Genomic DNA, 25,789 nt, shown 5'->3' with positions numbered 1-25,789 from the left:
ACCCTTCCAAGAATTTTCTGTTCAACCCATATTTCATAAAAGAATCCCTAGATTATAAATAACAAGGATGAGGATAGTGGAAATTTGAAATAAGGGATATGAATGAGAGAAATAATAGACTATGCTATCTATTTGGCTCTGGCTGAAAAAAAATTCCCAAACATAACTCGTCTCCAAGCATCACCATGCTTCCCCACTGTGAATAGGAATAAACTTTTTTTTCTAAAGTTGAATCCTGATTCTTGAAACAACTTGAATCCAATCCACTTTTAATAAAAACATGAACTGCAGTCTTGAAAAAAAAGACCCTCTTCATTTCTGATATTTTCAATTTTAATAAAAAGCACTAATTTGACAAAGCTTTCTTCTTATGCCAAAAACAACTCCTAATAATTTCAACCCTATGTCAGGGTTCCAAATAGCATTCTCAACTAAATAAGAATCTGAGGCACAGGTTCCTCAAAATTCCAATTTATTATAAGAGCCATGTTGGAACAACTGGGAAAACCCAAATCTGAAAGTTTTCAGGTTTTCCTCCCCAGTTGAAAGTTCAAGACCCTGCCCCAACACCACAATTCCATCACATGGTCCAATCAGTCATTGCCATGAATGAAGATTCATCCCATCCAGATCCATCCAGATGCAGGGACCTTGACTTTCTGAGAAGGAATGTTATTTTGGCTACACATCTCCCAAGCTTCATCCCAATCCCCCCTTCCAGTTTCTCATAGTAGACAATGCCTGAATATGTGTCTGACCTAAGACCTTGTACCCAAATGGCTTCCAAGTCTGAAGTATAAAAAGAATTAAAGGGAGAGATTAAAAGGAAGAAATAATGATAATAGGATTATTTGGGTTTCTATATTATTACTATTTTCTTTTTATTAGTTGTTCCCTGTTATTTAGTTCTGGCCTTACAATGATTATGTAACATTTTGGGAGAAATATGCAGCCTAACAGCCCAGCACTGGAAGCCAAAATGGAGAAGACCTCCACAGCTACCATGTATTTTCCCTTGGTACTCAGGTAGGATGGAATAAAGGAGAGCCATGCACTGCAGAAGATCAGCATGCTGAATGTGAGACATTTGGCCTCATTGAAACTGCTGGGGAGATTCCTAGAGAAAAAAGCTATTGTGAAACTGGCAGCTGCCAAAAAGCCCATGTAACCTAGGACACAATAGAACATGATAGTTGAACCTTCATTACACTGTAGTATGATTTCCTGTATTTCTGAATGGGTATCAACATCAGGGAAAGGGGGAAATGTGAACAACCACACCATACAGATTCCTGTTTGAATCAGGGAACCAGAAAGAACAATAGAGAGTGCCACTCTTCTTCCCACCCATTTCCTCATCCTGGATCCTGGCTTGGTGGCCATAAAAGCCAGAACCACAGTAATAGTTTTTGCCAGCACAGAAGACACAGCCACTGAGAAGATGATGCCAAAGCTAATTTGTCGGAGCAGACATATGATATCACCTGGTGAAACAAGGAACTGCAGAGAGCAAAGGAAACAGAGAAGTAGTGAGTTAAGGAGAACATAAGTTAGATTTCGATTATTGGCCTTTACAATAGGTGTATTGTGGTGTTTCAAAAATGTTGCCAGCACCACAATTGTTGAGAGAGAAAAGAAAAGTATCATAATAACTAAACTTATTCCCATTGGTTCTTTATATGACAAGAAAGATGTTTTCTTGGGAATACATGAATCTTGATCCTTATTTGGATATTGATCTTCTGGGCATTTTAGACAGTCATCCATATCTAGGATTTAAATATATTTATATAATTTATATAAGTTTGGTTTGTAGCCATGCTACTATTAGTGTCATTACATCATTGTTTTTCTAGAAGCAAGATTGGCTTTGATGTTATCCAGTTGACCATCTATTTGGAACATAAGGGAATGCAAAAGAACATGAATACTCTGTGCCAGGGGTCTGCAACCTTAAACACTCAAAAGAGCCATTTGGAACAGTTTCCCACAAAAAAGAAAACACTGGGAGCCACAAAACCTAGGTAGGAGTAGCCAACTCAACATCATTCACTTCCACCCAGTCAGTCTCTCTTTGTCTGTCTCTGTGTGCCTCTCTGTCTCTCTTTGTGTGTGTGTGTGTGTGTGTTATCTCTCTCTTTCTCCCCGCTCTCTCTTTTCCTCTCTTTTTCTTTCTCTTTCTCTCTCTTTCTTCTCTCTCTCTCTTTCTTTCCCTCTCTCTGTCTTTTCTCCCTCCCCTCCTCTCTCTCTCTCTCTCTCTCTTCTCTCTCTCTCCTTTGGTGGGACAAGGAAACCATGAACTGGTGCTGGGTGGTGGGAATCTGACATTTGGAGGTCAATGAGTCTAGGAGTAGTGCACCTATGATCAGCTAGTCATTGGAGAGCTGAAGAACAGGTGGCCAATGGGGAGGCAGGGCATCACAATACTGGTGGCTCTGCAGGAAAAGCAACTGACATCCAGGAGTTAAGGTAGAACCAATGATGATGATGCTGTTGCCAGGGACAATTGGGGCAGCATCACATTGTGGCTCCATGTCATAATGGGCTCCAGGAGAAGAGGACCCCATCTCCTCTTTTGAAGTGTGCTAAATTTCACTGTGCTACTCAAGGCATTGAGAGTGGGCATGCCATGGAGGCAGCAACAGTAAATGTACCATGATGAAGGCGGAATGCTGTTTTGGCAAGTGCAGGAGAACACCACCCAGACAGGGTTACAGCTCTTTCATCCCTCTGCCACGACAGGGAACCTCAGCAGAGGAATTAAAGAGATGAAAGTGGCTCTGAAGCCAGGGGTTGCGGATACCCGCTCTATGCTAACTGAGAGAATGTTACGTGCTCATGACTTCAAGTTGCTTATTTATTGTTTGTGCTTCACGTTGTTTGTGAACAACAAGAATATATAATTGAAAATAATATAAATCAATGAATATAATAAAATTGTCTCTGTATCAGATAATGTCTAATATTCTTTTATAATTTTAGACTTCTATTTGGTAAAATAAAAGTTAATTACCACATATGTTATCACACAATTATCACATAAATATAAATATTGAAAACTGTGCCTACATCATAAGCACAGTTGCAGTTTCACTTAGCAACTGTTCAATTAATGGCTAAATGTCCACTAAATGAGAACTACCTGTATTCTTTTTTTTAAAATCACCTTTGTTAATTGCCTAAGATTTTGTAAACCTCACTGGACTTTTTAATAGATAATTTACAAAAGTTTTAGATAAATTGAAAAATAAGTGGGGCTGCCCTTGAAGAGCATTCGGCGACTTCAGCTAGTCCAGAATGCAGCCGCGCGAGCGATTGTGGGTGCACCTCGTTTCACCCACGTAACACCTATCCTCCGTGAGCTGCACTGGCTGCCTGTTGATCTCCGGGTGCGATTCAAGGTGCTACTTATCACCTATAAAGCCCTTCATGGTACTGGACCTGGGTACTTGAGATACCGCCTACTGCCAATTACCTCCACTAGACCAATACGATCGCATAGATTAGGCCTCCTCCGAATTCCATCATCCAGCCAGTGTAGACTGGCAACTACCCGGAGGAGAGCCTTCTCGGTGGCTGCTCCGACCCTCTGGAACGAACTCCCCGTGGAGATCCGGACCCTCACCACCCTACAGTCCTTCCGCGCCGCCCTAAAGATCTGGCTGTCCCGGCTGGCCTGGGGTTAAGATTCTGACCCCACTCGAATTGTGTGACTGTTGTGTTTCTTTTAATATGTTGTATTGTCCTTATGTTGGAAATTGTTTGTCCTCCCCCCCTTTTTTTGAACTGTGAGCCACCCTGAGTCCCCCCAGGGAAAAGGGCGGCATACAAATAAAGGGAAAATGAAAATGAAAATGAAATGAAGTGATTGTGTGCTAGAATGATAGTTGGCTTATGACAATTCAATTAACAACAGTTTGAATTAAAAATGTGAGCTATGACCTAAATTCAAAGTTATGACTACCTCTTATACCCTAAGGTCCCAATTTAAGTGCTTGGCAATAAGCTCACATTTATGACTTGTTGAAGCAACCTGTGGTCACACAATCTTGATTTGAAAATTTTGCTGGTAAACGTCTTTGGTTAAGGTTCAGTCACACAATCATGTGATTTCATTTACAATCATCATGAAAATGATAAATCAGATCCAGTGAAATTAATAAATTTCTTAGTATTGCAATAATTTACAATGGAAAATCTGATCCATTTGTGGTTGTATGTTGAGACCTACATCTATGTGAAGGGATATCTAGGCCACAAGTTGAAAATTCAACTAAATTAGCTTCTTAGCTTAATTCACAATGTCTCTTACCCTTCTGGGTTGACATTTTCTCTTTGGGACATGGAAGACAATCATAGCAGCAAAAAGGTTTCTCCTCTTGCTTTCTCTTGAAATAACCAGGGACACAGCTCTCCGTACAGACTGAAACAGGTAAGGTCTGCAATAAATGTAAGAAACAAAAGGTTAACATAAAGAACATGTTTTGGGGGAAAATGTAAAATTATAGTTGAATACTTATGATAAGCATTTGGGTTTTTTCATCAATCTCACCATGAAAGCTACTCAAGATTGAACTCCTTTTTTGGTTCTACCAATTATATAGATAACCTTGTTACAAATGAAATATATATGTTTTAAGGTTTTAGAAAGGAAAATATGTCTTTTAAACTGTATTTAATCCCATTAATGAATTTAAATGTAAATTAAATAAATGAAATTAACTAGTATTGAAATGATTTATAATATATATTATATTAATTGTAATATAAATTATATTTCATGAATATAAAAAATCTCTAGCTTAATGATAGCTAGAGATTTTTTTTATATTCATGAAATATAATTAACTTTAATGATAAGTCCAAAAGAATTTTAAAAATAATTAATAATTAGCTCATATTTTTTGCACTTCTTAATATTTTAAGTGGTGGAGGGGTATCAAAATCATTTAAAATGTAAATAACATTTTTAGTCAGGCAATAAATTTACATAGACCCGTTTCTCTAATTAAGCAGACTACCCTTTTCAAGTCTTTTAAAAATAAATATTAATTGGCTTCTGAATATATTAATGAAAAAGGAAAGCTTACACTACAGGTGGATATCTAGCAAGATCCTTATGAAATTTTTATGAAAACTCATTAATTCAAGTTTTTCTAAATTGGATTGTATAGATTATAAAGTAGAAAAATAATTGCAAAAATATTTATTTAATTTATGTGACAAGTCTGCAAACACAGGCAGTCCTCAATTTACAACCACAATTGGGACTAGGATTTTCATTACTCAGCCTCTGTCTTGCCTGTGAGAGGCAGCAGCAGGTTGGCCTTGTCTGATGTTCCCAGATTACTTGGATGAGAGACCACCTGGCAATCTCAGGATTGTAGCCATGACATGAGTTTATGACAGTTGCAGTGCCCTAGGATTCTGTGATCTCACTCTGTGACTTATGACAAACAATGGGGAAGCCAGATTCACTTAACAATTGTGTTATTAACTTAACAGATCCAATGGTTCACTTACCAACTGTAGCAAGAAAGGTTGTAAAATGGGGCAAATCTCAAAATCATTTGTTTAGGGACTGTTTCAATTCACAACAGTACTGAAAACTGTGACTTATAACCACTTCTGGCACTTTTGACTAATCTCACCCATCCCTATGGTCATTGGATCAAAATTCAAGTTCTTGGCAACCATCACGTGGTTGTGATAGTTGCAGCATCCAAGGATCATGCAATCATGATCCACATGACCTTCCCATGACCTTCTGATAAGCACAGCCAATGTGGGAAATCAGATTTGCTTGAGGACCACATGATTCACTTAACAACCGCAGCTTTGGCAAAAAAAGGGATGAAGTCAGGAGTGACTCACTGAATAACCATCTTGGTTCCAATTTTGGTTGTAATTCAAGGATTACCTGGTATTTGCTATATCAATTTTCATTCAATCAATCATTGAGGGAGGGAAGGAAGAAAGGAAAAAGAGGAAAACATGAAAATGGAGGGACAGAGGGACGGAGAAAAAAAGGAAGGAGGAAGAAGGAAAAGAAAGAGAGGGGGGAAAAGAAATGAAAAGAGGCAGAAGGCAGGAGGGAGGAAAGAAGGAAACAGAAAGGAGAAAGGAAAATAAAGAGAAGGAAGAACAGAATAAAAAGAAGAAAAGGCAGAAAGAGAGAAAGAAGGGAGCCAAGTCTTCTTCAAACAACAGTTTTAAAGCATTTCATGATCCCCTCTTCCTTTCCCTCCTCCTTTTTTTCTAAGTGGGAAAATCTTTTTCCTGTTCTCCACACAATGATTAATGTGTTAGAGCATAAAATCTTGTCCCTGGATCACGCTTATTCTTCAATTGAGGAAACTGAGAGTTTGGGCAAGTTGAATGAGGAGAGAAACACCATCAAGAGGTGAAGAAAAATTAAAAGTGCACCCCCACCCCCATGCAGCTTTCTTCAGTGCTTCTGCAATCACCCAACTGCCTACCAGTGCCTCCAAGTCACTGCCATCTGCAGCCATCTACCACCTGATTGCTTGCCAGTAGAGGTAGCTATTTGTCCCATGCAGTGAATTGCCCATTTAAAAATATACCTTGGGGGAATCGGCCAATATATAGATGGAGGGTCGGAGGGCAATTGGCAGTGGAGAATCACCAGCAGAGGTCCAGTGGAGGAGGAAAACCCACTGTGGGATGGGTGCAATGGGGGGCTTGGAGAGTAGTGGTTGTAGCTGAGGGCCAGCACCTGCCCTGTTTCCCTGAAAATAAGATCTCCCCAGATAATAAGCCCAATTGGACTTTTGAGCACATGAGCTAAAATAACCCCTCTCCTGAAAATAGGACCTCCCTGAAAATATTGCAACACAGCAGCAGCCATGAGGTGGCCATGCTCGCCACCTCCTGCATGTCAAAAATAATAAGATCTCCCTGTAAATAAGGCTAAGTGCTTATTTCAGGAGTGAAAAGAAAAATAAGATCTTGTCCTATTTTGGGGAAAACACAGTAATAGTATAGACCATTTGCTTTATGCTTATGTCAGGAGTAGCTTTGTGGCTTAAGTATTGCATGAAACTGTCCTTCTTCTATTAAAATAATATTTGGTGTAAATAATTTATATTCCTCATATTTTTAAACTTGACAGCAACATATGCTTTGAAAATCTTTATTAATTTAGTTAGATATCCTTGCTTTTCAGACATTTTGAATTAATACCCTCCTCACAATTTCTGCTCCAACCCTATTAGCCTTTCATAAGCCCTAAAAACCTGGTTATGTTCCTGAGCCTAGAGTGCTGAATATTTCCTCATTTTCTGGCTATATTGCTAACTATCCAGGTATCGTCCTCTTATGCAGTTCGGTGGAGACCTTAGTCACTACTTGGAACTCGGTAGCGTCTGAGGCTCTCCACCGAATTGCGCCGATCCGCAGCAGTGGATCCAGGAGGGCTCCTTGGTTTACCGAGGACCTCCGGGAGATGAAGCGCCAAAAGAGACGCCTAGAGCGCCGCTGGAGGACCAGTAAATCCGAGTCAGACCGAGCACTCTTAAAAGCCTGCTTCGGAGAATATCTATCGGCATTACAGACAGCAAAGAACAACCACATTGCTGCTCTGATTGCGTCCGCTGTGTCCTGCCCTGCCGCCTTGTTTAGGGTGACCCTCTCCCTCTTAAACACGAGGGTTGCGGGGAACCCTTTACAAGGTAGAACAGAGGAATATGTCCAGTTCCTCGCGGACAAAGTTGCTCGGCTTCGGATGGACCTGGACTCCAATTGCGCAGAGCCAGCCGAGGTACCAGGGGAAGGTCTTGAACGACACCTCTGGACTGATTTTCAACCTGTTGCTCCTGATGAAGTGGACAAGGCCATGGGAGCGGTGAGTGCCTCCACATGTGTACTGGACCCGTGCCCCTCCTGGTTGGTCGCGAACAGCAGGGAGGTGACACGGGGCTGGATCCAGGCGATGGTGAATGCCTCTCTTCGGGAGGGTTTCTTTCCACCGGCATTGAAGGTAGCGGTGGTGAGACCCCTCCTGAAGAAGCCATCACTGGACCCAGCCAGTTTGAACAACTACCGTCCAGTCTCCAACCTCCCCTTCATTGGGAAGGTTGTTGAGAAAGTGGTGGCCTCGCAACTCCGGCGGTCCTTGGATGAAGCCGATTATCTAGACTCCTTTCAGTCTGGTTTCAGGCCTGACTACAGCACGGAAACCGCTTTGGTCGCACTGACCGATGATCTCTGGAGAGCCAGGGATGGGGGTCATTCCTCCATCCTAGTGCTCCTTGACCTCTCAGCAGCCTTCGATACCATCGACCATGGTATCCTTCTGCGACAACTGTGAGAGGTGGGGGTGGGAGGCACCGTTTTTCGGTGGTTCTCTTCCTACCTCTCGGACAGGTCACAGTCGGTGTTAGTTGGGGAGGAGAGGTCGACCCCTAGGCCCCTGAAATACGGGGTTCCTCAGGGTTCGGTCCTGTCCCCCCTGCTATTTAATATCTACATGAAGCCACTGGGTGAGATCATTCGACGGCACGAGATAAAACACCATCAATATGCGGACGATACACAGTTGTATCTGTCCGCCCCGTGCCAACTCAGTGAAGCGGTTGACATGATGTGCCAGTGCCTGGAGGCTGTTAGGGTCTGGATAGGGGTTAACAAGCTTGTACTCAATCCAGACAAGACCGAGTGGCTGTTGTGTTTTCCTCCCAAAAACTTGGTCAATATTCCATCACTCAGGCTGGGGGGTGAAAACCTACACCCCTCAGACAGGGCTCGCAACTTGGGGGTCCTCCTGACTTTTGAACACCATTTGTCAGCTGTGACCAGGGGGGCATTTGCCCAGGTTCGCCTGGTGCACCAGTTGCGTCCCTACCTGGACCGGGAGGCACTCGCAACAGTCACTCACGCCCTCGTGACCTCAAGACTGGACTACTGCAATGTGCTCTACATGGGGCAGCCCTTGAAGAGTATTCGGAGACTTCAACTCGTCCAGAACGCAGCCACGTGAGCGATTGTGAGTGCACCTCGGTACACCCACATTACACCTATCCTCCGCGAGCTGCACTGGTTACCGATCAGTCTCCGGATATGCTTTAAGGTGCTAGTCGTAACTTATAAAGCCCTTCATGGTATTTGATCTTGGTACTTGAGAGACCGCCTGCTGCCAATTACCTCCCACAGACCCATTAGATCTCACAGGGTTGGCCTCCTCCGGGTGCCATCTACTAGCCAATGCCACCTGGCTATTACCCGGGGGAGGGCCTTCTCTGTGGCAGCTCCGGCCCTCTGGAATGAACTCCCCGCAGGGATTCAGACCCTCACCTCTCTCCAGGCCTTCCGAAAAGCCGTCAAAACCTGGCTTTGTCGGCAGGCCTGGGGGTGATGAGTTCCCTCCCCTCTCGACATGTATGGTTGTGCAACTGTTGCCTACTTTTATTATTTGTATTTTGTCTTTTATGTTCCGCCTTTTTTCCCCCTTTGAATTGTTCGCCGCCCTGAGTCCTCCCGGAGAAGGGCGGCATACAAATAATAAAATACCAATACCAATATGCAAATTTAATTTGATTTGGATAATTTTTGTGTTCTTGGTATTCTTGTTTTTATTTTAAAAAATGTTTTAGTATTTTTATAATATATTTTTTTGAATTGTAATACACTCACCGTCATTCACTGAGATGAGTGGCTATAGAGATTGAGTGAGTGAGTGACTGAGTGAGTGACTGAGTGAGTGACTGAGTGAGTGAATGCATGAATTCCTAATAGTATTTGATATTATTTCTGTGTTAAATGATATTGAGCTATTCATCCTAATCATATAGACAAAAATCATCTACTCTCAGCACCTACTTGGTTGAAAGTGCTGTGCCAGCTGATGGCTTCCTCATGAACCATGAACATTTTATCTTCAGCAGCCCAGGGATCCAGCTTCCCAACTTTCACTCGATGGAAGGACTGGTTGGGGAATGTGATCCAGTTCTCCATATCCAGTCCTGTAATCAGTTCTCTATTCTTGTCAAAGGAAATTTCATCTCCAACGCTGTTGTTAAATGACACTCTTTTCAAAAAGAAATGAAGCTGAACATGAAAAAAATGCAAAAATCAAGTATGCATAATATATACAACTACATGATACTTTATCATTCTTTTTACTTGAACCATCTGAATAGGTGGCACACTGTCCTGACTTTGATGTGCTGGTGTTTATTTCAAAAATTATTATCTATGGTTTCTGATTAAAAAAATCACTCTCTTATACTCTGCAACTTTGAACAATAAAAAGAAAAATCCACCTAAGCAAATCATGTCTATTTTAATATGCAAAAATATAACTTATTGGGATAATGTGTCTTTTATAAAGATAATTATGCTTGCATTAATTTTGCAAGAACTTTAAGAAGATAGGTTCTGCTCTTATTGGAGACATTGTGATCAGGGAAGATCAGATTAGTTTGCTACCTAAAGTAACATTTAAACAGCTATAAAATATACTTTTCAAAATGATGCATTTTAACTCAGTAAATAATGAAATCAATAAAAAATAAAGTGCCTTTTTAAAATTTTAATTACTACTATAAGATGCCATGATGGGAAAGGGAAGATTAAGGCTTGTGCTACTGATTTATTTTCAAATTAAAATGATATACTCAAATTATTACATTCTTTTTGGATGTGTGGAATGATTCAAAGGGGAAGTGAATAGAGGCAAAAATAGAAAGCCTTTTTTAGAGCATATAGAAGAACACAGATCCTGGGAAATGTTGAGTGTAATCTGAGCAAGGGATTGCTTTAATCTCGAGATTGAAAAATAGAGAGATCCATTGGCATATCTGTTCACTCTCTGTTGCTCTTTCTTTTCTCTTCCTGGAATTTAATGAATATCTCCTCCATTTATATTTAAACAAGAGTCATTTGATTGGTTTGCTTAGTTGTTGTCTTATTTGGCTAAATTGCCTTCTTTGTGAACAGTTTCTAGGCTCTGTGCACTATCTGTCTATGGCAAATACTTAAATGGTTCTGAAAAGTGCCCACTCTTTGCTTATTTTTATTTATGTATTTTTTATTTTTTCCTCTTTATTATTCTTAGAAATATCTCAAGTTGTCAGACATATTCTTCCTCATCCTATTTTCACCACTACAACAAGTCTGTGAGATGAGTTGGGCTGAGAGGGACATACTTAGCCAAAATCACGCAGTCAGTATTTCTTAAAACTCACCATCTCCTAGTTTCTAGCCAGCTGCTTTAACCACTAGACCGATCCATTGCAAAAAAAAAAAAAAAACCCTTATCTTGAAAATGCTTTTAATTTTACTGATTTTCATTCTATTTTCTGACTATGTTTTCTTGTACGTGCTGAAAAAATGCAATTTGGATGCAGACTAGTTAGTATACCTTCTCTACCTTGAATTAATCTTCTGAGTACAATAAACAAGATTTGAACCCTCTTTCATTTCTGAAGGACTTTGTGGACAAGAATTTAAAAGTGGAAAAATAAATATTTCTGTTTATATACTTATATCCTACCCATTAAGATGCCTTCTTATCTCCTGTATTCAAATATATTCTAAATTCATTTAGGCTCCTATATCTATAGTTTCCTTTTAAAGAATAATCCTTTCCCCATATACTGTAAAAAAGAAGTTCCTAACCTAGCTAGAGTGATCTAAATCTCATAAATTAATAACAATAAAATTATAATAAAATTATTGGATCAATAATTCCTGTTGTTTTATCATTTGTAGTACCTAATGTTACTGGATCCATTTCATTATTCATGAGTCATTTTTGATATAGTACAAAGAGAGGACAAATTCCATAAAAAATGAAAATAGTCAGGAAACCTGTTAGAAATATCAGACACTGACTTTCCATCGATCCATCACTTCATTTTGTGATGAAGAGGCTGGAGGATCAGTCTATTAAAATTCCATTTCCAATAATATTTGATTATGCATTAAATTACCTGCCATGGCCATGCATTCTGAAGGTTGAGTTTTCTACCATTCAGCTTTCCCCTGTGTTGTTGGTTCAGGTTCATGATATGTAAAGCATGTGCCACAGCGTACACTGCATTGTATATACTACAGCTGTGACTAGTCATCCTTGTTTCAAAAAAAGGCCCAGGAAGGCTCTCCAGTTTCTCTTTCCCAGTGCATAAATCATCCATTTCCTCATTCCCAGATGGGCTTGGAAAAACACAGCCAAATGCTTGCTCCCACACATTTTTGACGAAACCATCGCCTTTGGCTGAGAAATGGTTTCTTGTCTGAAGGAAGTGTTGGAATCCTGTAATTTCACTTGAGTGAACTGAAAAGGTCAGAGCACCATGTAGGTCTTGGATATCCCAGCTTTTCTGATAAAAGAATGAGGCAAGACCCACTTTTGAAGCCACAATCCATACCTTGCCTTTTGGCTTTACAGAAACTATTTCCATTTCAGGTAGACGCAATAACCATCTTAAATTTAAAAGATAATTATCATTGACTATGACAGCATTGGCTTTGCTGTTAACAATAGTGTCAAAGCTTTTGACAAACCAGTTCAAGTTATCAAAAATATTGTTGAAGTAAGATGGTCTTAATTGTTCCAAGAATGCAATGCAAATGCCATGGAGAGGAAACATTGAAATAATTAGATGCTCAAAATTTCCTCCAAGTCCTTTCACAAGTATCCCAACCCAAATCCATTTGAAGTGCAAAAGTAGTTGAATAATCCCCATGTAATGAAGTTCTTCTTCTGGAGCCATGTGGTAGTAGATAGGGCTTTCATTTGAAGAATAACCGGTTGGAAACTATCCAAATAAAAGTTAGGTGAATTAAAAAAAGCAGACTAAATAAATGATCAACAAAATAAAACTTTAAATTTAAGCCCTGAAATATGTCAAGTTTCTTTGCACATGGTACTAATGATACTATGGCTGTATTAAAAGATCCTTGTGTTCCCTTCTAAATCTACAATTGTATGATTATCTCAGTGAGTGTCCTTTGAATTGGCTTCCATAAAATTTCCTTCTGAATTCCTGCTTTGGCATTTATATGTTTATATATTTATTTACTTCTTTATTTATAGAACTATTACCATATTTTGTCCAAGATTCAAAGAATTCTCAGCATATATGGGAAAATATACAAGTAGAAAAGTTATTTAAACATTTATACTACATATAGTGAAGTATCTATTAAAAAAATATTCTAAGTTTTGAATATGATTGCCAACAATGTAATACCTGTATCTGAAAATAGAAAGCAAAGTGTGCATATGTTATCATTGATGCATCTTACCTGTGGAACCTTGTAAGTGCTTAAAATATCTGCCATTTCAAAAGAAATGACAGGATCAAGATCCCCAACAACTGACATGAGTTTGTTCAAGATGCCACATTTGTAATTGGGAAAAAAATTATTCTGACTAGAGAAAAGTTCCATTGTAGCATAATATGTCTGGGCGCCAGCATAGCTGTCATAGATTCTGAAGCCCAAAGTGATATTAGGTAAGATGTTATGGTCTTCATTGATATTCTTCAAAGCAAATATCATGCTCAAGATATGCTGGTAGTACTTCGTCAGGACTCTGCAAAGGAAATTAAATGGTGTATTAAATGAATTATTGCCTCTAAAAAGTACAGTAAAGCTAAAGTCCATCAAAAAAGTGTCTTATAAATCATCGTTCTTTCATCTTAACCAATTATTAGATTAAACCCCATCAAAATAATGATTTTGAAGGTAATAGTTACTGCTTCATGTTAAGCAATGTATGTATTATCTGCATAAATATTGTGGAATTACTTTTGTGGGCAATAATCACAGGGGATTTTTTTTCTCTTTACTTTTCTTAAGCTATTCTAAGTATATGAAGCTGACTAGAATTGTTACCAAAAATTTAACATTGCACACTTGGCACCTGCATTTGAATTAATCATTTTTTTCTTATACAAGACTTGATTTAATTTTAATTTAAAGGACTACAAGAATGATGAATATATTTTTAAAAAATTGTGTGGCTTCTATAAGATATTTGTAGAAAAATATATCTTGTTGAAGCTCAAACAACAATGCTTTTATAGCATCTCAAATGCTTCTGAACGGAAGCATAAATTATATCTTTTTCCTATCACACTAACAAAGCAGCTCAAAACTCTCTGAATACCAAAAAAAATCTACCACAATGGGATCAACATTCAAAGACTTTTTCCCTCAAAATATCTGTAAAAATTGATGTGTTTATGAAATTAATAAGCTTTGTTGTAAGAATATTTTGTAATTGGAAAGTTGGGAATAAAATAATTAAGAGGACTAAGAAAGGTAGAATTGGGATTTTTATCAATAAAAGAAAGTTGAGAGCACATACCTCTTTCCCCACAAAGACCTTTTCAGTTTGTAACAAAATTATTCCAGGAAGGAAACTTCATGTCACATTTACTGAGATTAAATATGTTGTATCTTGAGCATCATTATTCCTATGGTTCAATAAATTTCACATTCTCTGCAGAATCAATTTTAGAGGCTGATGTAACTCCCACCCCAAAGGAGAAAGTTGGGGGAAGGAGGGGAGGGATCCCTATTTTATTACCTACTTATGTAATATTTTTTAAAAATTGATTGACATAGACTACTGGAAGAAAATGATGACTTACAGAGATTCACCAACAACAGAATGATGGGGATCATCCTCAAAACTTCCTACATCTCTAGTTATCAAGAGAAAAGAAGTAATGCCACCAATGATTAGATCACCTGGTTGAAAATACTTGTGATCTATTGGGATAGGATTTTGAATGTTGCATTTTATTGGTTGAGTCTTGCAAAACATAAGTGGCAGGAACAGTAGGAGACATGTCAATAACTTCATAATTAATATTAGTTCCATTTTGACAAAGTTTCAATCATTTCCATATAATGCTTAAGAGTCCCCAAATCGGACTATCTTGAGCCAAATCTCTGTTCTTCAAAATACTTCCACTGTGTTCTGAATCTTAGGATGCAAATGACTCAGAGATAATTTGATTATTTTATATGTCCCTACAATTTAAATATTTAATTGTCCATCAGGACTTATTACTCATTCTTCCAAGAATACTAACCTGGCAATTGGGGCTTTGAGGAATAGCAAAGTTAATAATACTCTTTTGATAATTATAATGAAGAGGTAAATGGCACCCTTTAAATTTCAATTTCCATTCTTTAATCAAATAATAAGAGCAAAATGGGTAAATAACCACTGTAAAGTGAAGGATTTTTTTTTTGATATTTTGGGGTGTTGACTATAGAAAAGATGGAGGAATTCATTTTGCATACTAAAACCAGGCTAAAGTATTTATTAAAAAAAAATTTTGAGAGAGAATATGAGGGCATAAACATAGCAACTCTTTGCAACCAGGTGCATTTTTCCATTGCAGTTGTCTTCACAGGTGCAGTGGGAGTGTAGAAAAAGTTTTCTTTGGCTTAATAAGATACTTGCCCCTTACCAAAAATGAAAATTCAAAATGTTGTTAATATTTTGATTATAACTAAAATTTGAAATAATTAAAAATATAGAAGTAGAAAAATTAAAAAGAGAAAAAAATATTATAATATTATGTAATTTAAAAAAAATTAAAAATAGAGACTAAAACATATGAAGAATTATTGCAGGTGTGGGTGTGGCTAGTCTGGACTATGGGTGACATGCAGGGATGGGTTTCAAAAATTTTTACTACTGGTTTGGTGGGCATGGGTAGATGGGGGCCATGTGACTTAGTGGGTGTGGCCAACTTGACATCACACATGCACACTCAGTCATATGACCCTCTCACCAAGCCATGCCCACCGAAACGGTAGTGAAAAGTTTCGACTAGGGAGGGGGGGTCCAGACTCACTGTAGCTAAGGCTACAAGGCTGCAAACTACCCAGTAAGAAAAAAAAGTTTTTTTACAAGTTATACAATAGCAGAGTTGGAAGAGACCTTGGAGGTCTTCTAGTCCAACCCCCTGCCTAGGCAGGAAACCCTATACCATTTCAGACAAATGGCTATCCAACATCTTTTTAAAGACTTCCAATGTTGGAATGTTCACAACTTCTGGAGGCAAGCTGTTCCACTGATTAATTGTTCTAACTGTCAGGAAATTTCTCCTCAGTTCTAAGTTGCTTCTCCCCTTAATTAGCTTCTACCCATTGCTTCTTGTTCTGCCCTTAGGTGTTTTGGAGAATAGTTTGACTCCCTCTTCTTTGTGGCAACCCCTGAGATATTGGAACACTGCTATCATGTCTCCACTAGGTATTTTTTTCATTAAACAAGACATACCCAGTTCCTGCAACTGCTCCTCAGATGATTTAGCCTCCAGTCCCCTAATCATGTTTGTTGCTCTTTTCTGCATTCTTTCTAGAGTCTCCACATCTTTTTTACATTGTGGTGACCAAAACTGAATGCAGTATTTAGCGAGTACAAGTGCATGACATAACTCTTTTTTTTTTTTTTTGCAGTTGCATTGACAACTGTAGTGATATCTTAGGAAAAAAATTTACTTAATGAGGCACTTGTCTATTACTATCATGGAAAATGCAAAATAATATCAATGTTCCAGTGGTGGGTTGCAGGCGCTACATCCCGGTATGGGCCTCCCGTAGCCTGCCTGGAGCACTTGATACCATTCCGGTACTCAACCACCCACCCAACCGCCCGCCCAAGTTCCTTACCTGTCTTTTAAGGCTTCTGCTCTTCAATGCATGCACATGGCGCATACAGCGCCAGCGAGCCGCTCTGCAGAGCAACTGGAGTGTTGCAGAGGTGCTAAGATGCATGTGTGTGCTACGTGCATTCATGTGGATGACTCCGCGCCCGTTCCAACTGTACTGGTTGGAACAGGATCCAGAACCCACCACTGCAATATTCATACAAAGAAAATCTTAAACAGGAATCATAAATTGAGATGACCATAGTTCTTCTTTTCTTCTTTTAAATTGAAGAGATGTAACAAAATAACAGTATAACAGAGTTGGAAAGGACCTTGGAGATCTTCTAGTCCAACCCTCTGCTTATGTAGGAAACTCTACACCACTTCAGACAAATGGTTATCCAATATCTTCTTAAAAACTTCCAGTGTTGGAATGTTCACCACTTCTGGAAGAAAGTTATTCCACTGATGAATTGTTTTAACCAGTGGTGGGATTCATTTTTTTTTTACAATTGCTTCTGTGGGTGTGGCTTGTTGGGAGTGGCGTGGCTTGGTGGGAATGGTACTATAAAATCTCCATTCCCACCCCACTCCAGGGAAAGGTTACTGCAAAATTCCCATTTCCTCCCAATCAGCTGGGACTTGGGAGACAGATAATAGATGGGGATGGAGCCAGTCAGAGATGGTATTTACCTGTTCTCCAAACTACTCAAAGTTTCTGCTACCAGTTCTTCAGAACTGGTCAGAACCTGTTGAATACCACCTCTGGTTCTAACAGTCAGGAAATTTATCCTTAGTTCTAGGCTGCTTCTCTCTTTGATTAGTTTCTACCCATTGCTTCTTGTCCTGCTCTCAGGTGCTTTGGAGAATACCTTGCCTCCCTCTTCTTTGTGGCAGCCCCTGAGATATTGGAAACTTGCTGTCATGTCTCCCCTTCACTCTTTCTAAAGCCTCCACATCTTTTTTACATTGTGGTGATCAAAACTGGATGCAGTATTCAAATATGTGGCCTTACTAAGTGGTAAGTGGTATTTTAAAGTGGTATTAACACTTCATGTGATCTTGATTTTACCTCTTTTTATACAGCCTAGAACTATGTTGGTTTTTTTGGCAGCTGCTGCACACTGCTGGCTCATATTTAAATAGTTGTCCACTAGGACTCCAAGATCCCTCTCACAATTACTACTATTGAGCAAGGTACCATCTATACTGTACCTGTGCAATTTGTTGTTCTTGCCTAAATGTAGAACCTTACTTTTTTCACCATTGAATTTCATTTTATTAGATAGTGCCCAATGTTCAAGTTTGTCAAGATCCTTCTGTATCTTAAGCCTATCTTCTGGAGTGTTGGCTATTCCTGCCATACTGGTGTCATCTGCAAATTTGATGAGTTCCCCATTTATCCCCTCATCCAGATCATTGATGAAGATGTTGAAGAGTACTGGGCCTAAAACAAAGCCTTGGGGTACTCCACTGCATACCTCCCTCCATGTAGATGCAGTTCCATTGAGGACTACACGCTATGTATGGTTGGTCAGCCAGTTACGAATCCATCTGGTGGTGATGGTGTCTAACCCACATTTTTCTACTTTGTTTAGTAGTAGATTATGGTCTACTTTGTCAAATGCCTTGCTGAAATCTAAGTAAATTATATTGACAGCATTCCTCTGGTCCATTAATTTTGTCACTTTGTTGAAGAATGCACTAAGATTAGTCTAGCATGATCTGTTTTTGACAAACCCATGTTGGCTTTTGGCTATTACTTTGTTTGCTTCTAGTTGTTCTCTAATTCGTTGCTTGATTAACTTTTCCAGAATCTTTCCTGGTATTGAGGTCAGGCTGATAGGTCTGTAGTTTCCTGGAACTATTTTTTTTTCCTTTTTTGAAGATGGGAACCACATAAGCTCTTTTCCAGTCCTTTGGCAGTTCCCTGGTGCTCCAGGATCTCTGAAAGATATAGTTCAGTGGTTCTGAGATTTCGTCTGCCAGTTTCTTCAGAACCCTGGGGTGTAATCCATCAAGTCCTGGTGATTTGAACTCATCTAGGGTAGACAGGTGCTCACTTATCATTTTCTTCCCTATTTCAACTTGTATTCCTAATCTGATTTTTATGGTGCTGTTTTTTATAGGTTGGACTGTTTTTTTCCCCCTTTGTGTAAAGATAGATGCAAAAAAATGAGTTAAATAATTCTGCTTTCTCCCTGTTGCTTGTTGCCTTCTTGCCATTTTCTCCCAGTAATGGACCAATTGTTTCCTTAACCTTTTTCTTGTTTTTAACATGTTGGAAGAAGCTTTTTTGTTATTTTTTTACTTTTGTGGGAAGCTTTTATTCATTGTGAGCCTTAGCTTTCCTCACTTCATCTTTACAGGCTTGGGCTATTTGCTGATATTCTGCCTTAGTTATGTCCCCCTCTTTCCACTTTTTATATTTATCCTTTTTGTCTTTCAATTTGTCAGAGAGTTCTTTGTGCAGCCATGCTGGTTTCTTTTGGGAACTGTTGTTTTTCTTCTTCACTGGTATTGTGCTAGCCTGGGCTTTTGTAATCTCATTTTTCAAAGTTTCCCAAGATTCTTGAGTTGTTTTCCCCTTAAGGATTCTCATCCATGGAATACTTCCCAAGCTTTCTCAAAGTTTATTGAAATTAGCTCTCTTAAAGTCCAATACTCTAGTTTGACTTTGTTCTACTACTTGTGTTTGCATGATCGTTTGCCCCCAAGGTTACTATAACTTCAACATCTTCTATCATTTCCTCTATGTTAGTGAGAATTAAGTCCAATATGGCCGATCCCCTTGTTCCCTTCTCTACCTTTTTGGAGACAAAGTTGTCTGCTAGGTTTGTTAGGAACCTGTTGGATCTTCCTTTTGGTGCAGAGTTTGTTTCCCAGTTGATGTCAGGGTAGTTAAAATCCCCCATTACTATTGTAGTGTGCTTCCTACATATCTTGGTTAGCCTACTAGCAAAACGTTCATCTTCTTCCTTGGTTGGGTGGCCTGTAGTATAGACCTATGGCAATGTCATCCCTCCCCCTTTAATATTGACCCAAATGCATTCAAGATAGTTCTCATCATTGTTGTGCTCTATTTCTGTAGAGATAAAGTTATTTCTTATATATAGTGCAACTCCACCTTCTCTTTTATTTGGTCTATTTCTTTTAAATAATTTAAATCCTTCTAGCTGTATGTTGCAATTGTGGGTTTCATCCCACCAAGTTTCTGTAATGGCAACAATATCATATCTGCCCTCATTTACTTGAATTTCTAATTCACCCTGTTTATTCCTTATACTCTGTGCATTGGTGTATAGACATTTGAGTCCATTTTGATTGACCTTGTGTTTCCCCTCTACGTAACTTGTGTTATGCGTGACTGCCCCTATTTTCTTGCGACTTGTATGATTCATGCACATGGTATGGCACACACTATTAAATGCTTGGTTTTGTTTGACAGCAGGACTGATAACCTTACCCACACAAACATCTATGTTACATGCACTGATAACTCTATGAATTTTAGATTGCTGGGAACAGAAATGTTCTGTATGAATTAATCCTCTGTCCCTGCTGTTCAGTTTAAATGTTTATCCAGAAAATCTGTAAATTTAATTCCAAGTAACTCAGCCCTTTTCTTGGATGGGTGCAAACCATCCCTTTTGTACAATTTTTCATTGGACCAGCTGCAGACATCATGACTAATAAAACCAAAGCCTTCCCTTTTACACCACTCCTTTAGCCACACATTAAACTCTGCTACATGCTGGCCCTTCCCTTTTTGTTCCTTATACACTATTGTAACATCTGAGAAGATAAGTCTACAACCTATAATACTAAATTCATACCCCAAGCTCCGGAAATCATTTTACACAGAAAGTACATATTTTGGGGGCAGATCATTTGTGCCAAGATGTATAATAGAGTCAACACAGTACATAGTACTTACTTGCATTCTTGACTATCTTAAGAATACACCTCTTGTCTCTGCTGGCAGTAGCACCTGACAGACACCTGACCTCTTTCAAAACCTCCATATCCTTTCCTGAATTTACATCCCTTACGATTGAATCACCAACCAGATGGTGACTTCTCTTTTTGGATATCTTGCTCTTCTTATGTGACTGATGTGTGATACCTGATTCACACTTTTGCCTTTCTGAAGTAAGTTCTTTGTTTTGGATCATGATCCCCTGCTTATTTGAGTCATCATTATCACAACTACCTTGACCTGCCACTTTAGTAGCCCCATTAAGGTCAGCAAGGGCACTATATCTGTTATGCTGGGATACAGCAAAAGCTTTGTGTTTATGGTTCACAGCTCTCACCCTGCCAGATCCCACAGTTGTCCAGACTGCTCTTCTCTTGCAGGATGTTTGAGGTGGGGGGCAGATGGTAGTTTGGTATCTCCATAGAATGTCCTCCCCAGCATCCAGGAACACTCTGTGGACTTCAACAGAGCTGGGGGAAGGCAAAAATGCCTCCATTTGTTGTAAAAAATGGGCAGAAAATGGGCCACTTTCCACAAAAAAGGGGCATTTTTCCTTTTCCCCAGACCTGCTGAAGCCTGCAGAGTAATTCTGGAGGCTATGGGAAGACAAAAATGCTTCTGTTTTGGGGGAAAATGCTCCATCTCTGGGACCTCTGTGGGACTGGCATGCGCACATGATTTAAAAAGTGGGGGGAAATACATTTTTTCAATGAAGATTGTTCTGCGCACGTGCAGAACAGAAAATAAAGATGGTGGCACCCAGGATAGAACTGGTATGATCACGTATCTGGCCCAGTTACTACCTATTTGGCAAACCACTCCAAACTGATAGGAATCCACCTGTGGTGACATGATAGTGTTGTTCCAGTATTGAGGGGATACCACAAAGTAGAGGGAATCAACTTATTTTTCAAAGAACCAGAGTGCAGGACAATAATGATGGAAACTAATCAAGGAGAGAAACAACCTGGAATTAGAGAGAAACTTCCTTATAGCGAGAACAATTAAAATGTAGCAGCTTGCTTTAAGAAATTGTGGCTGCTTCATCACTAGAAGATTTTAAAAAGAGGCTGGATAGTCACTTGCCTGAAATGGTGTAGGGTCTCCTGTTTGACCAGGGTGCTGGACTAGAAGATCCCCAGAGACCGTTCTGCCTCTATTCTAAATTTAACTTTTTAAATTTATACTAATAGGACCTTAAAGAAGGAATTGCAAATTAAGACATTCTTAGTCCTTAAAATTATATTTCTTTTAAATTGAGGAAGATTACAGTTCTAATAACAGGACCTACTGGTGACACTTGAGAACAATTCAGCATAGTTTCTAAGCAACATTCTGAAGTGTCTCAGGACAGCTTGCATTTTAATTTCCACCACTTCTACTCTTACAAACACAGCTAACTATTTAGATTAGTGGTTATTTTGATCAATATTAAAATTATCTAGAACAATTAAATATTATTAAAAGGTGAAAATAAGAATTCTTTGTCTTTCTTGAAGATCTCTGGTCAAATCAGAATTAAGATATTCTGTTCTATAAACTAGGGAAAATAACTGGTCCCAAATCACCCTAAGATGAGTTGGTTGCACTTGAAATGACTCTATTCCCTTCATCTAGCAACTCTTCACATGCACACACTGGGAACAGGCTCAAGCTGTTTGTCTGTCTCACTGATGTCTGACTCTGAAGACAGTTAATAAGTGGCATATGGCTCTGGCCCAGAGGTGGGATGCTAATTCTTTTACTACCAGTTTGAGTGCACTCACTCGCTCATGCAATGCTTCTGAGCATGCTTTTGTGCATGTGCAGAAGCATCTGGGTGGTTGGGTGGAGCCTCCCGCCACCGCTACTGCCAGTTTGGCCAATCCAACCCACCTCTACTTGGGCCCCCTCTCTGCCTCCGACACAGAGTCCTAATCAGAGCCTTCCCCAGACTCCAGGACTCACCCATGTTCCCCCCCCAACCTCTTACTGTCTAAATCTGCTGCCATCTCTGCTGGCTACTGGCGGGTCAGAACACCAATGATGGTATCTATAGCATACAAGATTATAATGCCTTAAGCAGTCTATAAAAACACTGAAAAACCCAGTCCCTAGATCATTATGCTCATATAAGCATAGATTGTTTTGGACTCTCCTGGTGGAAAATAGAGTTTGTATTATCTATTGGGTTTCCCTAATGATTTTATAGTTATTGTATATGTAAAGTTTATTTATTTATTAAATTGATATGCTGCCAATCTCATTCTGACAAGCAACACTGGGTGGCTTTCAATTAAATTCCCAAATATAAAATGCGTTAAAATGTTAAATATAAAGGCAAGAGGCAAAAAAAAAGGAAGATTAGGGGTAGCCTCTTCTCACTTAATCCATCAACTACTTCCAATGTTCAGTGCCCATGCAAAGCCCCAGGTAACAGCAGAGGCAGGATTCTATGCAGTATGATGCTTTGATTCATGGTATCAGTATAGTAAAGAACTTTCTGGTCAATCTGGAAAAATGTGGATATGTTTCATCTCTGCATGTAGCAGAGATGAAACATATTCACATTTAAACATGGTACAAAATGAATCAGATTTTTTTTACAAAAATGTTTTTTGCATAAGTCATGACAGAGTAAATGTTTTCCAAAGTAGCCTGTGGGAGGAGTCACTGATGGGTTATTCTCACATCCAATCTGCCCAGAGATTGAGATTAAAGTTGAGGTCATTCCCCTTTACTTCCTCTGCATGGCTCCAGTTTTATCGTAGTCTCAGCCCGAATGAGTACTGTTTTTGCTTGGCGCTTTGATTGGACTTGAGTATTTGTCACTATTTATTAGAGGGTAGCCATTTTGGGAGAAGCACATGGCCAGAGTGTGAGGAGTTGGTTTCTATTCTAACTTATTTGTAGTTCCCAAAATTCTGAGGGATGGCGGAGAGCAATCCTAGTCTTAAAGATGTTAAATTGTAGGCTGGTATACTGCAAGCTTAAGATGGCATCCCTCAAGTCCATCCTTGAGGGGATTAGAAAGGGGAACTTCCTGGCATCCATTGACCTCATGGAGGCATACCTCCAAATCATAATTTTCCCAGAGCACCACAAGTTCCTCAGATTTTCTTATAGAGGGGTCCACTATCAATACAGGGCTCTCTCTTTTGGTTTGACTTGGCAGTGGGACATCTCCTTTCCATGCTGGTTTGCTTGCAGTACTACATTGATGATATTCTGGTCCAGGCAGCGACTGTGGTCACTGAAGGATATCTGGGTCTCACAATTAATACCTTGTGGACCCTGGGGTTCTCGATCAATTTTGAGAAGAGTCATCTGGTCCCACCACTAGACTTCAGATTTATGGACAGTCATCAACACAGTGGAGTGTGAGGTGTTCCTTTCTCAGGAGTGCAGGGACAGTATTGTGGGGTTGATTAAACAGATTTGCAAGGCGCATTATGTTCCTGTAGTTCTTCTCTCTTGGCTCCTGGGCAAGTTCATCTCATGCATCTTGATAGTGCCATGGGCACAACTCCATGCCAGGGAGCTGCAGTGGTTGCTGCTTCCCCATCAGAGAGACAGGACAAGCGATGCCCTCTTCAAGATCCTCGTGCTGCCTCAGGTATTCTTGGAACTCAGAACTGTACACCTGGCACTTTGCCACTTCAAGATGATGGTCAAGAGTCAACATGTCCTGGTTCTGACAGACAATGTTGCTGCCAAGGCCTATGTCAACAAGTAAGGGAGCACCCACGCGCGGGCGCTGTGAGACAAGGCAGTGTGGCTGGGAAACTGGGCAGAGTGAAATCTTCTGTCAATTTGAGCAGAACACATTTCCAGAGTGGAGAACCAGTAAGCAGACTGTCTCAGCAGGGGGATGGTAAACCACAGGGAGTGGCAGCTGCATCCCAGCATTTTTCATCAGATTTTTTGGAGGTTCAGTCAGCTGACAGTGGACCTCTTCACCACCCTGTTGAACACCAAGGTCCAGAACTTCATCTCATAGTTCCCAGCTCAAGGGACAGTGGATGTCGATTCCATGCATTGCAGATGGCCAATGAGCTTCTCTACACCTTTCCCCCTCTCCCTCTCCTTCCTAGGGTTCTGAGGAAGTTAGTGCTAGAGAGGGCAGAAGTAATTCTAGTAGCAACCTATTGGCCCGGTGACCCTGGACCTGGTGGGGCTGTCAGTCCTTCCCCACTGGAGGATTCTACAGGGGAGGTGGAGCCTGAGTAGCTTCAGTTGACCATTTGGCACTTGAGCGGGAGCAATTGAGAATGCCCATTTTTCGGCCAGAGTGATCAAGACCATTGAGGCATCCCAGAGGCAATCTACCACCCACATTTACAATGTGACTTGGTCCTCCTTTGTGTCCTGATGTCAGTCCACACAGTTGGATCTGGCATCACCTTTGGCACCACAGGTGCTGGAGTTCCTTCAGGATGGCCTGGAGAAAGGCCTATCCCACAATACCCTCTGGAGGCAGGTTGCGGCATTGGCCACAGTCCACAATCTCTTGCTCCCTAGTGCAGCATCCAGTCATTAAGAAGTTTCCTAAGGGGGCAGCTCATCTTAGGCCCCCTGTGGTGCATCAGTTTCCACATGGGACTTTCCCACAGTGTTTCAGACACTGACCTAGGCTCCCTTCAAGCCTCTGAGGATGGTGAGCCTTCAGTTCCTAATCCTTAATATTGTTTTCCTGGTGGCAATTACCTCTACCAGGCATGTTTCTGAGCTCAATGCTCTGTCATCTAGGATAGACGTGTGCACATCCACGACAACAAGGTCATTCTCAGGCTTGACTCCTTCTTCTTGCCCAAAGTTAACTCTCCTTCCCATAGGGCACAGGAGGTGGTTTTTCCAGACTTCTGTCTGGTGTCCTCCAGGGAGAGGGAATGGTCCTGGCATCACCTGGATGTGATAAGGGCACTCTATATTTACCTGAAACACACTTCTCCCTTCCAGAGGTAGGAGGTGAGCTTTGTCTCCTTTCAGCCCTCTACCCTAAGGGCAAGGGTGTCACCAGCTACCACTGGCAGGTGGATTATGTTTACCATCACTAGGGCATATGAGGCACACAGGCCTCTGGTGCCAGCTGGCATCATAGCACACTCCACCAGAAGTGCGGCCACATCTGTGGCCTGGTCTACCCAGGTGCCTATCGAGGATATTTGTGGGGAAGCCATGTGGGCTTTGCCCT

The 25,789-nt window shown here is 40.2% G+C and overlaps 1 protein-coding gene across 1 annotated transcript; it reads right to left on the bottom strand.

Moving 5' to 3' along the window:
- Positions 1 to 870: 870 nt before the first annotated feature.
- On the bottom strand, positions 871 to 23,922 carry LOC148046242 (vomeronasal type-2 receptor 26-like). Its single transcript, XM_087714605.1, has 7 exons — positions 23,880 to 23,922; positions 14,622 to 14,742; positions 13,270 to 13,558; positions 11,952 to 12,779; positions 9,838 to 10,065; positions 4,313 to 4,439; positions 871 to 1,769 (listed from the first exon to the last, which is right to left on the bottom strand). The coding sequence occupies exons 1-7, from the start codon at positions 23,920 to 23,922 to the stop codon at positions 871 to 873; spliced, it is 2,535 nt and encodes an 844-aa protein (XP_087570731.1).
- Between the last annotated feature and the right edge of the window lie 1,867 nt (positions 23,923 to 25,789).

The sequence above is a fragment of the Thamnophis sirtalis genome, unplaced genomic scaffold (genome assembly GCF_051295495.1).
Source record: "Thamnophis sirtalis isolate CommonGarterSnake01/CBP01778 unplaced genomic scaffold, rThaSir2_p1.2 scaffold_4, whole genome shotgun sequence".
NCBI lineage: Eukaryota > Metazoa > Chordata > Lepidosauria > Squamata > Natricidae > Thamnophis > Thamnophis sirtalis.
Note: the sequence above shows the minus strand (reverse complement) of the source record. Positions and strands in the feature narration are given on the sequence as shown.

Coding starts and splice junctions, on each gene's coding strand:
- LOC148046242 (XM_087714605.1), bottom strand. CDS start 23,922: ATGACTCTTCTCAAAATTGATCGAGAACCCCAGGGTCCACAAG. Junction 13,559..14,621: donor TCTGTTGTTGGTGAATCTCT/GTAAGTCATCAT, acceptor TTTCCTTTGCAG/AGTCCTGACGAAGTACTACC. Junction 10,066..11,951: donor AGAATGCATGGCCATGGCAG/GTAATTTAATGC, acceptor TTTCATGTTCAG/CTTCATTTCTTTTTGAAAAG.